At 48.8% G+C, this 16,326-nt stretch overlaps 3 protein-coding genes across 3 annotated transcripts in view; 2 read left to right on the plus strand and 1 right to left on the minus strand.

Annotated features, from left to right (window-relative positions):
- cpsf1 (cleavage and polyadenylation specific factor 1) overlaps positions 1 to 6,088 on the plus strand; it is a 15,769-nt gene extending 9,681 nt beyond the window's left edge. The window contains 20 exon segments of the mRNA XM_080516548.1: positions 447 to 542; positions 544 to 622; positions 748 to 954; positions 1,031 to 1,120; positions 1,194 to 1,250; positions 1,252 to 1,341; positions 1,425 to 1,577; positions 2,009 to 2,125; positions 2,224 to 2,314; positions 2,414 to 2,425; positions 2,428 to 2,497; positions 3,243 to 3,384; positions 3,488 to 3,640; positions 3,748 to 3,924; positions 4,033 to 4,099; positions 4,201 to 4,248; positions 4,325 to 4,480; positions 5,499 to 5,628; positions 5,713 to 5,851; positions 5,954 to 6,088. Of these exon segments, the coding sequence (XP_080372674.1) occupies positions 447 to 542; positions 544 to 622; positions 748 to 954; positions 1,031 to 1,120; positions 1,194 to 1,250; positions 1,252 to 1,341; positions 1,425 to 1,577; positions 2,009 to 2,125; positions 2,224 to 2,314; positions 2,414 to 2,425; positions 2,428 to 2,497; positions 3,243 to 3,384; positions 3,488 to 3,640; positions 3,748 to 3,924; positions 4,033 to 4,099; positions 4,201 to 4,248; positions 4,325 to 4,480; positions 5,499 to 5,628; positions 5,713 to 5,851; positions 5,954 to 6,001 (2,122 nt within the window). The 3' untranslated portion in view covers positions 6,002 to 6,088.
- A 658-nt stretch (positions 6,089 to 6,746) lies between these two features.
- adck5 (aarF domain containing kinase 5) lies at positions 6,747 to 12,271 on the minus strand. The gene is given in 18 exon segments (XM_080516436.1): positions 6,747 to 6,963; positions 7,045 to 7,161; positions 7,463 to 7,715; positions 7,787 to 7,832; positions 7,834 to 7,879; positions 7,968 to 8,046; positions 8,927 to 9,008; positions 9,099 to 9,157; positions 9,160 to 9,181; positions 9,271 to 9,402; positions 9,506 to 9,619; positions 9,708 to 9,848; positions 9,941 to 10,038; positions 10,041 to 10,140; positions 10,573 to 10,648; positions 11,349 to 11,498; positions 11,592 to 11,689; positions 12,142 to 12,271. Coding segments are annotated over 18 exon segments (1,740 nt in total). The 5' UTR covers positions 12,166 to 12,271; the 3' UTR covers positions 6,747 to 6,860.
- Positions 12,272 to 12,450: 179 nt separating this feature from the next.
- ctdp1 (CTD (carboxy-terminal domain, RNA polymerase II, polypeptide A) phosphatase, subunit 1) overlaps positions 12,451 to 16,326 on the plus strand; it is a gene marked incomplete at its 5' end in the record, with an annotated part of 78,100 nt that continues 74,224 nt past the window's right edge. Inside the window, 3 exons of the mRNA XM_080516592.1 lie at positions 12,451 to 12,529; positions 12,707 to 13,064; positions 14,233 to 14,316. Of these exons, the coding sequence (XP_080372718.1) occupies positions 12,451 to 12,529; positions 12,707 to 13,064; positions 14,233 to 14,316 (521 nt within the window). The remainder of the gene's footprint in view (positions 12,530 to 12,706; positions 13,065 to 14,232; positions 14,317 to 16,326) is intronic.

The raw sequence follows: 16,326 nt of genomic DNA on the forward strand, positions 1-16,326 counted from the left end.
TGTCGTCCCCCCTTCATTCTCCCTCTCTGTCATCCCCCCTTCATTCTCCCTCTCTGTCGTCCCCCCTTCATTCTCCCTCTCCGTCATCCCCCTTTCATTCTCCCTCTCCGTCATCCCCCTTTCATTCTCCCTCTCCGTCGTCCCCCCCTTCATTCTCCCTCTGTCGTCCCCCCCTTCATTCTCCCGCTCCGTCGTCCCCCCTTCATTCTCCCTCTCCGTCGTCCCCCCCTTCATTCTCCCTCTCTGTCGTCCCCCCTTCATTCTCCCTCTCTGTCGCCCCCCTTCATTCTCCCTCTCTGTCGTCCCCCCTTCATTCTCCCTCTCCGTCGTTCCCTCGTCACCTTCCCCCCCTCTATCATTCCCCGTTCGTCATCCCTCCTGTCGTTCCCCCTCCACGGTTCCTCCTCCGTGGCTCCGCCCCCTGACCTGTGATTGGCTGCACGCAGCAACGTGGTGGACGACGAGGAGGAGATGCTGTACGGAGACTCCAACGCCAGCGCGGCGCCTCAACGAGAGGAAATGAACCGCGGCTCTGCGCTTCTTTCCCGGTAGCGAGGGAGGCGGGGCCAAAGCAGAGCCCAGCCACTGGTGTATGATCATCAGGGAGAACGGCGTCATGGAGGTACCGTGTGAACAGGAAGTCAACAGGCTTTAGTTTTTTTAAAATCTGAGCCAGGTGATGAAAGTACCTTTTTAAAAACGCATAACAAAAAAAAAAAAACCCGATCTGGTCCTCGGTTCCTCCAGATTTACCAGCTGCCCGACTGGCGCTTGGTGTTCCTGGTGAAGAACTTCCCGGTGGGCCAGCGGGTGCTGGTGGACAGCTCCTCGGGCCAATCGGCCGCTCAGGGCGATGCCAAGAAGGAAGAGCTGACTCGGCAAGGAGACATCCCGCTGGTCAAAGAAGTGTCTCTGGTGTCTCTGGGGAACAACCACAGCCGGCCGTACCTGCTGGTGAGTCCAGACTCCTGAGTCCCAACGGGTCCGGTTCAGTTCCAGCCCCCCCCAACAACGTGCTTTTCTTCTCCAGGTTCACGTGGAACAGGAGCTCCTGATTTACGAGGCGTTCCCGTACGACCAGCAGCAGCCACAGAACAACCTGAAAGTCCGATTCAAGAAGGTAGCAGCTCGGAGCCGACGGTCCGGCGGTTCCTCCAGACGTCCGCCTCACCCCGTCTGCGTTTCCGCCTCAGGTGCCTCACAACATCAACTTCAGAGAGAAGAAGTCCAAGCTGAAGAAGGACAAGAGGGGCGGAGGGCGGCGCCTCCGAGGAGAACCCCACCGCCAAGGGCCGCATCGCCCGCTTCAGATACTTCGAGGACATCTCCGGCTACTCTGGGGTAGAGCCCGACTCCCCCGTCACTGTGAGACCTGCTCAAGACGCTCCGTGTCTCCGACCAACCCGGTCCACTCTGGTCCTCAGGTGTTCATCTGCGGCCCGTCGCCTCACTGGATGCTGGTCACGTCCCGCGGAGCCATGAGGCTTCACCCCATGACCATCGACGGCTCCATCGAGTCCTTCTCCCCCTTCCACAACATCAACTGCCCCAAAGGCTTCCTCTACTTCAACAAGCAGGTGCAGTAAAGACTCGCCAACCACAGCCTTGAACTCTTCATTAAACTCTTCTAGTTTCTAACTACAATTTTACTTTTATTAACTACCAGTCATTTTGAGCAACATTAGCTATGATGAGCTTTCACACCATTTCTTAACTTCATTTCTATTTTTAGCTTGAACTGTTTTTACCATTGTTTTTTGCTTTATTAGCTGTTTTGGCTATTTTTGTCAACTTTATATTGGCTGTTTTTAATATTGTTTTTCATCTTTATTAGCATATTTAGCTTTAGCAGTCATTTTTTTTTGTCTATTTTAGTTTTAGTAGCCATTTCTATCAATATTCATTGTATTGTATTACATATTGAAGTCAAACTGTTTAAATATTCTTTTTGTTTTTTTTATATATATATATTAAAACCATTTTCTTGAACCAATGTATTTTGTCTCAGGGTGAGTTGAGGATCAGCGTCCTGCCCACCTACCTCTCGTACGACGCGCCGTGGCCTGTCAGGAAGATCCCGCTGAGGTGTACAGTGCACTACGTCGCCTACCACGTAGAATCCAAGGCAGGTCCCCCCCCCCTCCACCAACACCCCATAACTCCACCCCCCCCCCCCCCCAGTCCACGAGAGTGACTGACGGCCTCACCTCTCTCGTCTCCCAGGTATACGCCATCTGCACCAGTGTGAAGGAGCTCTGCACTCGTATCCCCAGGATGACCGGGGAGGAGAAGGAGTTTGAGACCATCGAGCGAGGTCAGAGGTCAACGTGCCTGCTCGTGATGCGATGAGTTTCCTCGTGAGGAAAACATGTTTTGTTTTTTGTTTTTTTTTGTAACTTTTCTCTCCCTGCAGACGATCGATACATCAACCTCAGCAGGAGAAGTTCTCCATCCAGCTCATCTCTCCTGTGAGCTGGGAGGCCATCCCCAACGCCCGGTAACACACACACATTCAGAAGCACACTTATTGGCTCTCGTGGCGGCCATGTTGGATGAGGTCGTGACGATCCGGGATGCCTTAGACCAGGGGTGCCCACACTTTTTCAGCATGCGAGCTACTTATAAAACGACCAAGTCAAAGTGATCTACCCACTAGAAAAATGCAAAACGTATATTTATTTTCAAATATATTGAGAATTCTTCATACGTACAATGTATAATGATGGACCTTGCAAAACAGTATGAGCCAACATTGTGCAACACAACATAATTAACTGTGAAAACCTGACTTTACTCTGACGACCTTCTTTGGTATTGAGACGGTCGACTGGCAGACGAGACAAACGCACTTCGAAAATGACATTGTGAAAAAAAAAGTCCACCTCCCATTCCTCATGAGAGTGACACGTCTTCGTCTTCTCACTTGGTCCAGCTCCCCCCACTCATTTTTGGGGGGGGGCTTCAAATTTGCGGTAACTCGCTTGACTAGCTTGTTAGCTTTGCCACACTTAGCGTCGTTGTTTGCACACGTGCGGCGACCTGAAGGTCAGAAAAATTCAGCCGTCATCTGCTGCTGCGTTCGATTGTACTCGTAATTCGGAAAGGTAAATTAGTTTCATTACGCCAGCGTCTATTTTTGTTTCTAATGTCATGCGATCTACTATTACTACCTTTGCGATCGACGTATTGAGCACCCCTGCCTTAGACCTTTAAATCGTGACGCATTATCCCGTGTGTTGCAGGATCGACCTGGAGGAGTGGGAGCACGTGACCTGCATGAAGACGGTGGCCCTGAGGAGCCAGGAGACGGTGTCCGGGCTCAAGGGCTACGTGGCCGCCGGCACCTGTCTCATGCAGGGCGAGGAGGTCACCTGCAGGGGGCGGGTGAGTAGAGCAGGGGGGGGGGGGGGGGGGTGGCACCAACCGAGGTGGAGGGGGGGGGCGGAGCTTCTCTTTCCTCACACGCCTCTCTCTCGTGTGTGTTCAGATCGTGATCATGGACGTGATCGAGGTGGTGCCGGAGCCCGGACAGCCGCTCACCAAGAACAAGTTCAAGGTTCTCTACGAGAAGGAGCAGAAAGGACCCGTCACGGCTCTGTGCCACTGCCACGGATACCTGGTGTCTGCCATCGGACAGAAGGTACACACACACACACACACACACACACGCTTCGGAGCCTCATGAGGCTGCGGCTTGGATTCCGCATCAGTGTGTAATGTGGAACTGGGCTTCACTCCGCCTCGCAGATCTTCCTGTGGGTGCTGAAGGACAACGACCTGACGGGCATGGCCTTCATCGACACGCAGCTCTACATCCACCAGATGTTCAGCATCAAGAACTTCATCCTGGCGGCCGACCTGATGAAGAGCGTCTCGCTGCTGCGCTACCAGGAGGAGAGCAAGACGCTGTCGCTGGTCAGCAGGGTGAGGAAGAGGAGGAGGAGGAGGAGGAAGAGGAGGAGACGCTCCTCCGTGGCCTCGCGTGAACTTTTTTCTCCTCTCACACTCTTATTTAACTCTTCGTTTCCACAGGACGCCAAGCCGTTAGAGGTTTACAGCATCGAGTTCATGGTGGACAACAACCAGCTGGGATTCTTAGGTACCGTCTGAACAAGTCTCTCCTCCAACAGACTGAATTTAAAGAGTCGGGTTCTCATCAGTTCTCTTCCTCCTCCTCTTCCTCCTCCTCTTCCTCCTCAGTGTCGGACCGGGACAAGAACCTCTACGTCTACATGTACCTCCCTGAAGGTGCGCCTCGCCAAGCCGTCCACACGTTTAAACGCCGACTCGGCGTCACACGTCACTTCCCCCTGTGTGTCTGCAGCGAAGGAGAGCTTCGGGGGAATGCGGCTGCTGCGGCGAGCCGACTTCAACGCGGGCGCCAACATCAACACGTTCTGGAGGATGCCTTGCAAAGGGGCGCTGGACAGCGGCAGCAAGAAGGCTCTGACCTGGGACAACAAGCACATCACCTGGTTCGGTGAGACCACGACACATTAATACAACGTCAAACAGACGTTACGACGTTTTAATGTGACGTTAAAACTGGCTAAAAGACAATGAAACATTGTTTGACAAGAATGTTTCTGATTTGCCAAATAAGATATTTGAACTAAAAAGACATCAGAACTTACTTTAAACGTTTTAAAAACACATCAACGTGTTGAAAAGACAGTAAAACATGTTAGAGACGTGTTAAAGACTGTAAATCCAGTAAAAACTTATCAAATCTAAGCTAAAAAAAGCTCATTTAGATGCATCATAATTGTCAGTAAAATTCTCAGGAGACCAAATTCAGAGATATCGAACTGAACACAAGTGAAACGTTTCATAATGTATTTTAATAGAAGTCACATGACCTGCGTTTAGGGCTGTTGTCACATCTTCCTTCACAATTCAGTATTTTATGAGCTGAGAAACGAGCCGCGTTTAAAGATACGTACCGAAATCTATGTGAAGATACGTTGAAGCGTTTTGGTTCCACCTCTGAAGAACAACGTGTGAGGATGAAACGACTTCATCTTTGATTCGCCAACACATTTTGTAACGGTAAATAATGGCTGAAAAGCATTAAAACCGTTTGAAAACGTGTTAAAATGCGTCATGGACATGGTTGAAACTTATTAAAAACGCCATGAAAACGTGTTGAAATTGGATGTTTTTAAATTTCACTTGTTTTTCTTCTTGTAGTTTTTGTTATTTTAATGATTTAATCTTTTTTTTTTCCCTTTTGTGAAGTTTTAGTTCAAATTTTAGCCATTCTAAGCTGATTTACTCTGTGTAGCTATGTTACGTTATCTTGCAGTTTCCCGTGGGTTTTGTTTTCAGTTCTTTTCTCTCCACACATCGGAGGAAGAACGTCGACTAAAGCTTTTCTTTATTGGGACGTAATCATGTTTAGCTTATTTAAAAGGTGTGTTTGGAACCCGGGTGTAATACTGTTTGGGGGTTAAATGGAGTTTTGAAGGTTGCTCAGGTTTCGGATGTGGTTTCCATAGCGACCCTGGACGGGGGGATGGGCCTGCTCTTGCCCATGCAGGAGAAGACGTACCGCCGCCTGCTGATGTTGCAGAACGCCCTCACCACCATGCTGCCGCACCACGCGGGGCTCAACCCCAAAGCTTTCCGGTAAGGCTACACACGTACATATATACACACACACACACACACACGCATCAACACGCCCGATCTGAACCTGCGCTGCGCCGGCAGGATGCTGCACAGCGACAGACGCAGCCTGCAGAACGCGGTGAGGAACATCCTGGACGGAGAGCTGCTCAACAAGTACCTGTACCTGAGCACCATGGAGCGCAGCGAGCTGGCCAAGAAGATCGGCACCACCCAGGACATCGTGAGTTCACCTGGCAGAGAGCCGTCGTCACTCTGGCCCCGCCTGCCTCTTAACCGCCGTCTCTCCTCCTCCCCCCCCCCCCCCCCCCCCCCACACCTGCAGATCCTGGACGACCTGCTGGACATCGACCGGGTAACGGCTCATTTCTGAGCTCAAACACCAAAACCCCCCCCAAACAACAACAAAAAGATCCTTCACTTTTTCTTAGCACATTTTGTATAAAAGCTACAAACACAATGTCGGTGTGAGTCTGGATTTGTTCACGTGGAGAAAAACTGTCAGTGAAGCCGACGGTCTTAAGAAAATTCTACGTAGCTTCTTGCGTCTTTAATGAAAATCAGTGGACAGTCTGATGATGAAGGGTTAAAATAAGTTTCTGACATGACCGTAAGCAACTCATCAATCTTTTTCTTGATTCTAACGCTCTCTGTGACTTTCCGTTGTATTAGACAGACAAATTGCTAGTGATGGCCAAATGAAGCTTCAATGAAGATTCATGAACCACTTTCTATATGTTTTGAAGCCACTAGGTGGCACTGTGTTCAATAAATGTTTGAAAACACACTTTATTGACAGTCTTTCAGCCTCTATCTTCAAACCAAGAGTTCCACCTGGTGGAGTCAGAAAATACAGACAGTGGTTCATGAATCTTCATTGAAGCTTCGTTTGGCCATCATTACAAATTGCCATCTCTAACAGGAGCAGCGTTTCACTTTTTTGAAAAGTCGTCCTTGGGAAGCCGTTTCCGTGGGAACGTGGCCCGACACGTGTTCAATATGAAGAAAAACAAACGCACTGAAATCATTTGAACACACATTTAATTAAAATTCAAATCAAAAAACCTAGAGGTCCTTAAAATCTTCAATGTCTTTCTTCAAAGTCTTTTTTTTTTTTTTTTTTTTGATCCGGTCCATGATTTGGGGATGTGTCCTCACGCATCCTTAAAGTAAAAATCACAGTTTTGGCCCGAGTAGGTAGGTATGTAGGTAGTCTGTCCGATCCTCCGCCGTTATCTCAGGTACTCGTACACTTCGGCGTCCAAATGCAAGAGGCCCAAGTAGCTGAGCAGCGTCAGACAGACTCGAGTCAGACTCATCATCGCCATCTCCGACCTGGAAACACCACAACGGTTATCAGAGCTGGAATCTTTCCACGTGGTTCACGTCGGGGGAGGGGGGGGGTGGACCGCTCACCTCAGAGCCACTTCGAACTTGAGGCTCTCCCACGAGGTCCTCGCCAAGCGGAACATCCACAGCCGGGGCAGGAGGCCCGCCTTCTCCGCCTGGATCCGCCCCCAGCCGCGCACCGCGCTGGACAAACGTCCCGCATCAGACAAAAATCAGCCTAATGGTCCCTCCTATCTCCTTTCCTATACACTTTTCCGTGATGTCACAGGGTTAAGGATCGGAGAGGGTCGGCTTTACAAAGTTACAAAGGAAGCATGGAGCCTCCTTTCCTGAGCTTAGTGATATTTTGGACGTTCCTTATCGTGGCCGCTACTTTAAACACCTCGAAGGGTTCAGGAAAGGAGATAGGAAGGGACTATTCGGACGCACAGATCCAACCGAGTGTTAGAAGACTGAACCTTCGCGGAGCGAGCTCCCGCCTTACCTCTTGGCCATGACGAAGTAGCGGTCCACCGGCGCGCCCAGCGTGATGTTGATGCTCCGCACCGTGTTGATGTTCCTGAACACCAGCAGCATGGGCCGCGGCATGGCCTTGATCACGCGCATGATGCCGTCGAAGCGCTCGGTGGCCATCTGACGCATGTACCTGGTCTCCTCCCGGCTCAGGACGTTGGACAGGCCCAGCTGCCGCATGTCGATGGGCCGCTGCAGCAGCATCTCGCAGAACAGGAAGTACTCTGTGGGCGGACGGTCCGGCTCAGGCTCCAGAGACGTTCTCGGGTTTTGACGTACTCTGAAGTCTCCCTACCTTTCACGCCGAGGGAGTTGGAGTACTTCTTCATGGCCGCGTCGTCGCCTCAGGACGATGGACCGCCACAGCTTGCAGAGCGCCTCGCGGTCACTGCAGGTCAAAGGTCAGTCAGGATTCACTTGTTCTTTCTTTCAGCTTGATTTTCTAACTGAATGGACCGGTCCGGTCCGGCTCTTACCGCTGACTGAGGTATTCGTACAAGCCGTGGTCCAACAGCACCAGCTCCGCCTTGTTGTCGGGACCTCGTCTCACCAGGACTGTCAACAGAGTCCACAACGTTTACACATGTCTGGCTCTGTTCTCATGCTTCAAGTGGGTTCAGTTTTTTGTTTCAGAAAAGTTTTGTCTTTACACAGCAATGGTTCATGTTGGGCCACTAGAGGGCGCTGTTTGTTTTTTGTAAGGAAACCACACACACATGCACCAGAGATCAACACGCTTATAAACAACAATGGGAGATTCGTATGGACGGAGGACTAAATTTGATTATTACAGTGACTGTCAAAATAAAACTACCCAGTTGGATTGTTATTGCAATGATTGTCAAATAAAACAACCAAGTTGGATCGTTATTACAGTGACTGTCAAAATAAAAGTACCAAAGTTGGATTATTACAGTGACTGTCAAAATAAAATGACCAAGTTGGATTTGCTGATTAGTGACCATCAAAATAAAAGTACCAAGTTGGATTGTTATTGCAACGATTGTCAAAATAAAACAACCAAGTTGTATCGTTATTACAGTGACCGTCAAAATAAAACTACCAAGTTGGATTGTTATTGCAATGATTGTCAAAATAAAAGTACCAAACTGGATTGTTATTGCAATGATTGTCAAAATAAAACAACAAGTTGTATCATTATTACAGTGACTGTCAAAATAAAACGATCAAGTTGGATCGTTATTAGTGACTGTCAAAATAAAACTACCAAGTTGGATCGTTATTACAGTGACCGCGTCAAAATAAAACTAGTCCCAGGAGAATATGCACTGAGCCTAAACATGCGACAATGTAGTTCCATGTGTTAAATGATCAAATACAACAAATACTATTTATTTACAGTTTGTACCAACAAATAACAGACGTTTCTTTTGACCCGCTGCATCAAAAGCGTTTGTGGTCTTGCGACACGCACCGTTTCCAGGATGAGGGTCGGCGTGAATAAAACCCGTGTAGAAGATCTGCTCGGCGAACGTCCGGATCAGCTTGTCGGCGGCCTGGGGAGCAAAAAAGAAAATAAAAAAAAACGCTTGAGGTGAAGCTTTTCCACCAGCGGCTTCCATCAGGGCGCCGGCGCGTCGACTCACGTCTCTCAGGCTCAGTCCCTGACGCTTGATTTCCTCCACGTTGTTGATTTTGCAGCCGTGCAGAACTCTGCCGTCAGAACTCTCTTTCGATCAGAGACCAGAGAGAGACGAAGGCTAATGAAATGAAAGGTATTTGGGGGGGTGACGTGACGTCACGCTGCGGCGCCCTCACTTTGCTCGTGTGCTTCCAGAACACTTTTGGCACGACGACGAACTTGAAGTTCCTCAGCTCCTCCGCGCACCTCTCCGAGTTCCTGGCCTCGTTCTCGAAGTCCAGCTCTTGAGCTAGCGTGCCTTTAAGGTCCTGGAGAGTGGCGGGGGAAAAGGAAGCGGGAGTGTCAACGCCCCTCCCCCCCAAAAAAACCAACCCCTTCAACGTGAAACAGAAACGCGAGCCGCTTGCTGACCTTCAGGACCCATCGGAATCCAAAACTGGGGTGCATGAACTTGACGATGTCCAACAGGATCTCCAATGTTTTGATGTCGCCGTCGAAGCGATCCCTGAGGTCGATGTACTGCACCTGCGGGGGAAACCGCGACACCGTTAGGGGTCGTTTCAAATTTTAAAAAAAGCGTCCCACACGACCGGGGTGGAAGCTGGAACCCCACCTTCACCGCCACAGGAGTCCCGTCGAACAGCTCCGCCTTGTGGACCTGAGCCAGGCTGGCGGCGGCGATGGGCTCGTAGTCGAAGGTTTTGAAAAGCTGCTCCGGAGTTTTGTCAAAGTCTTCCTGGAAGAGAGCGTCGACCTGTTCCAGACACGGGGAAACAGAGATTTCCAGGCGGGCTCCGTGGGGACGGGGTGGGGGGAGGGGAGGGGTGTTTGTGCGGCGGTCCTCACCTCTCGGTACTTCCTGTCCAAGGCTCGGTCCTCCAGCACCTGCAGGGTGTGGATGTACTCCGGCGGCAGCAGGTGGTTGAAGGAACACAGGCCTTGGCGAGTTTGATGTACAGGCCTCCGTTCTTGATGGCGCCCTCCACCATGAGCTCTGCCGCCCTCTGGTGGCAGGCGGAGAGCTGCACGCAGTAGGACGCGCTGTTCTGACGGGGGGACAATATTTGACGGAGGATTTTTAATTCGTTTCAAATTGGACATTGTGATTCTTTGTGTTCCGTCAAAGTCCCGTAGGAACTGTGGTCTGTACATTATTGGTTTACACTGTTTTTGCATGTGTTCTATTCCCTTATACTGTTTTTGTTGTTGTTTATTGTGTTCCTTCACGCTACTTCTCTGTTTCCCTGCAGTATTTCTGTGTTTTCTCACCCCCCCCCCCACCAAACTGTTTCGAGTTCTCACAGCTCGCTCTTCCAACAAACGGGTCACACCGTTAAATACCGACTGCTGTCTGGTTTGAAGATGGATTGTAGGGATTTGACATCTTATTATTAATTATCAGGAAGACTCGCGGTCCAGCTCTTCCCGTGCAGGAGTGCTGATCGCGCCAGTCGAAGCTCTGATCACAGTGAACTAACCTCGTCCAGACCGTGGACAGACACGGTGGTGGTCCACCAGTAGTCCAGAGAGATGAGGATTCCCACAGAGAGGGACCTGGGGAGAGCAGATACGCCTTCAGTGGGACGTCCAAAGGTCCGACTCTCAGGAGCAGGGGACATGATTATCATCGTACCCAACATAGTTATGATCTGACATTTATAAAAAAAAAAAAAAAAAAAAAAAGATAAATTCTCAGGTGAAACGAGGAAGAGGAGAGACATAGTGACTAATTCGCCGCATGCAGCCGGACTACTTTGCGCGGTGGAAGCGTGAATCTGCTCCACCACACTCGACTCTGCAGAATGCAGATGACTATCAGTGTCTATTGCAACAAGCGGCGCCCAGACCTTGAGTTCCTCTTTACCATGGAGTTCCCGGTGCAGGACGTCCAGTGCACAGCTGGCGGGCGGCGCCGGGATCAGACAAAGCAGGAAGGCCTGCGTGTTTCTAGGTCTCCCGCCGCTGCGTGTCGGCTTATTGTGGCTGACGACGTCTTATAGAAAGCCCGCCACTGTCGCGGAAACACCTGTCCTATTTCTTTACACATAAACGAGGGCTTGTGATGCTGAGTGTGAACCTGTGAGAACCTCGCAGCATTTCTTTCCAATACTTGACTATTAACTCTGAAATGAATGATTTTGAGTCGTGGTGTTTTGGCGTGAGAGTTTTCCATCAACGCTGAACAAAGCTGAAGGCCCTCCAGCTGTGTTTACTTGTGGATTAAACTTCTAAACAGGGCCGAGTTCTCTCTAACCTGCAGAACCGACCAAACCCGTCCACCAGGATGCTCATCCTCCTCCGCTCCCGAGCGTCCGACACGGCGTACCGGACGCCCGCCGCCACGGGGGCACCGACGGAGAGGCCGACCAGCGTCTTCCACAGCAGACCCCGGCGTTTCCCATCTCTGGAGGGCGGCGGGGGCACAGAAGAACGATTATGATCTCCTGCCGGAGGACGAGCTCAGCTGGTCCCGGATGTCGGGATGGGGCTGGTTTACCTGAGCGAGCTGAAGGGTCTGGAGGTCCACGGGGAGGGGACGGGGCGGGGGGACCTCGACCTCCTCAACAGGGACAGGTGATGCTGGCAGAACCTGAACTGGAGACAAGAAATAATCTGATCAGAAAGTATCACACTGTGTGTGAGTGTGAGTGAGTATGTGTGTGTGTGTGTGTGTGTGTGTGTGTGTGTGTGTCAGTGTCAGTGTCAAGGTTTCGAGCATCAGCCTGGTGGGACTTTTGTTTTTCTGCCTTTATCTCCTCCACAGTTTGATTTATTGATGGCAGTGGGGATCAGGGACGTGAGAACACACCGGGATCCTCCGGCGCTGCAAAAGCAACCAACAAACCCTTCGAATCCTCACTTTAGGAGTTCAAAATCCCAGCTTGTCATCAGACTGTGGACTTCAAACAGCCGACAGGAAAAAAAAAAAAGTTTTTGAACAGATTAATGGCAAAGTCAGAGGGGGCGAGCTCTGCGGCTAGCGGCTACCACTTCAGCTAGCCGCTTGTCCTTTTGCCACAGGGTGGAGATAAAGTTGTTTTGTTTACCGTTCTGAACGCCTCTCCCGTCATGTTTCCGAGCGGCTCCGCTGTCACTGAGGTCTTCACCCCCTCACGGCGCTTTTCGTCCCTCCGAGGATCATTCCGACGGCGGGCCGCCGAGCTGTCAATCGTCTGACCCGAGAGCATCGAGGGACGCTGCGCACCGCCCACATACTTCCGGTTCACCTCCCCACAGCGCTTCACAGTAAAGGGTGTCGTGTTTCGTAGTAACGCACACACTAAACAATAGTGTGGATTTGTTTTTCGAACACACCTGTAGTCAGCCCCACCCCGCCCCCTCTCGGCCTGGTAGCCATGAGGCCCTCCCGCCGGGAGGGGGCGCCGGTCACTCCTCAGGGCTCTTACTCTGAAGTTGCCCCGCTCGTTGTCGTCCGTGGACCCAACCGGAAGCCGCGCGCAGCAACTTGCACCACTTTCCTGTTTACGGGCGGGAAGAGCGAACGGAGCTTACCGAGGACCGAGGCTGCAGCTTCGCGGTGACTCTCCTGCTCTCTGTGGGGTTTTCATGACACACGACCGGCTGGCAGCGGGGACCCAGTTTGACAACCAGCGGGGTGTTGCGGAGCAGCGTGCGGGGCAGATGGAGGATCCTCCCGCAGGGTCCGGCGGGGACTGCGGTGCAGCAACAGCAGCGGCAGCGGGAGCTGGAGCGGGGGCACTCGGGAGGGCCCCGCCGTGCAGGTGTCGGAGGTCCGCTGGCCTAGCGGGGCTCAGCCGCTGCGGCTGCTGGAGTGGAGGGTGAAGCCCGGCTCTCTGGTGAACGTGGACTCGGTGCTGGCGCTCTGCGCCCCGGTGGCTCCGGAGAGGGCTCCGGGGGCTGCACGGCTGCCCGAGAAGAAACTGAAATCGGACCGCGCCGGAGTGGTGAATGAGCTCTGCTGCCAGCCCGGGCAGATCATACCTCCCGGGTGAGTCTCTCTCCTGTCGGCGCTTGTTTGCGTCTCTCGGGCGGCGTGTTCAGCGCCGGTGCTTCGGTGCGTCAGCTAGCCGTGGAGCTAACGTGGCTAAGCTAACGTTAGCTCGTCTGTGAGCCACCATGCTATCAGGACTGTCAAATAATACCGCTTCCGTTCAATTACTGGGTCTAAACACGTGTTTTAGCCCACACAAACGTAAAGAAGTGATAAAAATGTATTTAACGTCACGTTTTAGAAGCGTTTTTCACAAATCTCGGAACGATTGCGTTCATTAAAAACGCAGAAATTTTAATAGAACTCGGGGATGTTTTTATTATGAAATTCAGCACTTCCTGTGTTATTGACAGGTGGGAGAAAGTCAGAATTTGATCAAAAAATATTTTTTTTCATTTAAATCACATATTGGCAACCTTTTTAATGGCCTCATTAGAATACTTCATTTATTTTAAATTTTCAGAACAAAACACTCAGATTTCTTGCGACAAAGGAGTGTTATTTTGACTAATTAGTTGTATTAATTTAGTTTTTTTTATGTTTGAGCTTTAAAAAACTCAAGATAGGATATCCATAGGAACATATATATATATATATATATATCCTCATCTCAAAGCTTTTTACTTCAATAATTCAACAATCACATCAAATAATGAAAGAATGAAATGGAAAATTGTTTTTTTTTTTTAATGCTATTCATGCTTTTCTTCCTTAAAACGTTTATTTTGTTCATTTGAAATGTTTTTCTTGGAAATTAGAAAATATTGAGAAATATTTCTATTCCTTCTAAAAGCTCAGTGATGTAAAAACACCACGATGGACCTTAAAGCCGCCGCATGCAGCTTTTTAGCCTCTTTAGTTTGGTTGAATTGGATTAAAACGTTCAAACGTGTCCACCTCTCAAAGCATTGTTATTCTGTGTTTTTATGCTCTTCCCTCCTTGTGAGAAAACAAAACAGGAGAAAAGTAAAAAGGGGGGAAAACGATTAAAAAGAGGTTAGAAATGTACAACTTTAGAGAGGAACTTCCTGCAGTTTGTAATAGTGCTACACTCCTGCGATTGAGTGTCGCACTATTTACACCCCAATACCTGTAAAAGTGTTGTTCTTTTAATGAATTTGCAGGTGATGGTGCATGTGCACTAACGTGTGTGTTGTTTTCCCAGCGGCGTGATCATCCGAGTGGAAGGATGCAGCCACCCGATCGTGATGAAGGGTCTGTGTGCCGAGTGCGGCCAGGATCTCACGCAGTGAGTAGCTTTGGACACCGCACTTCATTCAACTCGCATGTTCAAGTGATATTGGAAATGTTTCCTGGGCTTTTGGGGCGACTGAGCATTTTGAAACCGGTGCTGTCGCGTAGAAAGGAGGGGAAACGCAACTTTTGTGAAACACCGCCACTGTGCATGCGCGCCGCGTGTAACGTGTAGTTCCCTTCACTTCTTCACATTTTGGTCATTTTCAAGCTTTTCTGTCATTCATCTAGTTTGTGTGTGTTGTGTTGTGTGTGTTGTCAATTTTTTTTGTTGGTTAGAAAAGTGAAACGTGTTGTTGCTCGTAGCGCTAAAAACACTCCGGACACATTCAACTTACAAAAACACACCAACTCAGACTCCATGGACTGGAAGGAAACATGTTTTTGATAAACATCCTTTTTTTGAAAACTCTCTCATCTCTCTCTCTCTCTCTCTCTTCCTCTCTCTCTCTCTCTCCTCTCTCTCTCTCTCCTCCTCTCTCTCTCTCTCTCTCTCCTCTCTCTCTCTCTCTCTCTCTCTCTCTCTCTCCTCTCTCTCTCTCTCTCTCTCTCTCTCTCTCTCTCTCTCCTCTCTCTCTCTCTCTCTCTCTCTCTCTCCTCTCTCTCTCTCTCTCTCTCTCTCTCTCTCTCTCTCTCTCTCTCTCTCTCTCTCTCTCTCTCTCTCTCTCTCTCTCTCTCCTCTCTCTCTCTCTCTCTCTCTCTCTCTCTCTCTCTCTCTCTCTCTCTCTCTCTCTCTCTCTCTCTCTCTCTCTCACTCTCTCTCTCTCTCTCTCTCTCTCTCTCTCTCTCTCTCTCTCTCTCTCTCTCTCTCTCTCTCTCTCTCTCACACACACACACACACACAACCATTGAAACAGAGGAAAGCGCAACTTTTAAATCACCTTTTCTGATAAATGCTCCATCTCTATGGAAATGGTGACGGGAGGGGGGGGTTCAACTTTTCTAAAGTGCTCTCTGTGTCAAGGAAGGAGGATGCACCTTTTTTGAAAAAACTACTTTTCGAAAATGCAAATTTTTTTTCTCTTTTTTTTTTTCAAATGCTCTGCTACTGGAAACGGTGGTACGGATAAAAAAAAAAAAAAAAAAAGGAGACGGTGACCGAACTTTTCAAAAATACCCTTGTCTTCATGAAAACAAAGAAAAACACACATGTTTGAAAACACATTTGAAAACATCCTCCGACTCTGTGAAGACTGAAGTTGTTCATAATTTCTCCTTTTAAGGTGGAAAAGCATTTATGTATAATCAATCGAGGATATTCTGCAGATATATTTTGATATATTTGATCAATTTCACACTAAATATTATCTTTTCTCTTTATGTTTGTTTTCTACAGTTAAACGCTTTTACTCCTAAAAATGTGACATTTTAAGCTGAGGACTTAATTTAATTACAAAGTTATATCAACAAGTTTGAAAAAGGGAGACTCACTTTTAGATTTTGCTCTTTTGAGTCATTTATATTGTTCTTTAATGTTCAAAGTAAAAGAAACTCATGGGACATCTTTGAGTTTCACTAAGCAGATGTTGCTTTTATTTCAAGTTTTCCTCGATAATTTATTCAACTTTCTTGTTGAGCATTTTGTACAAATCAAAACACTCATGGAGAGATTGTTTGAAGCTTTTATTGTGGCAAAGCCAGACAGTTTTACTGATCAAAGAGAAATAGATGGGAAAATTGAATGACTTGAGGACATAGTGTAAGAATAAATTCTCTGTATGGCCACCAGAGGGCAGCAGAGACCAGAGTGACGGTTTAAACTGTATTTTCTTGACATTAACTGCATTTAAAGTTTGTTTTTTTCCTCACCAATATTTCATTATGTATGAATATACATGAGTTTATGTAAAAAAAAAAACCCCAACTAAACATTTGATGTGTTTAATTTGATAAAAACGTGGTTATATACACCAATCATCTTCAATAATCAACCAACTCCTTCATAGTTTGTGTTTCTTTTCTGTAGTTTCCACGTTTAAATGAAATATTTTTAATTTAATCCATG

This window comes from Blennius ocellaris (assembly GCF_963422515.1).
Source record: "Blennius ocellaris genome assembly, chromosome: 20".
NCBI classification, from domain to species: domain Eukaryota; kingdom Metazoa; phylum Chordata; class Actinopteri; order Blenniiformes; family Blenniidae; genus Blennius; species Blennius ocellaris.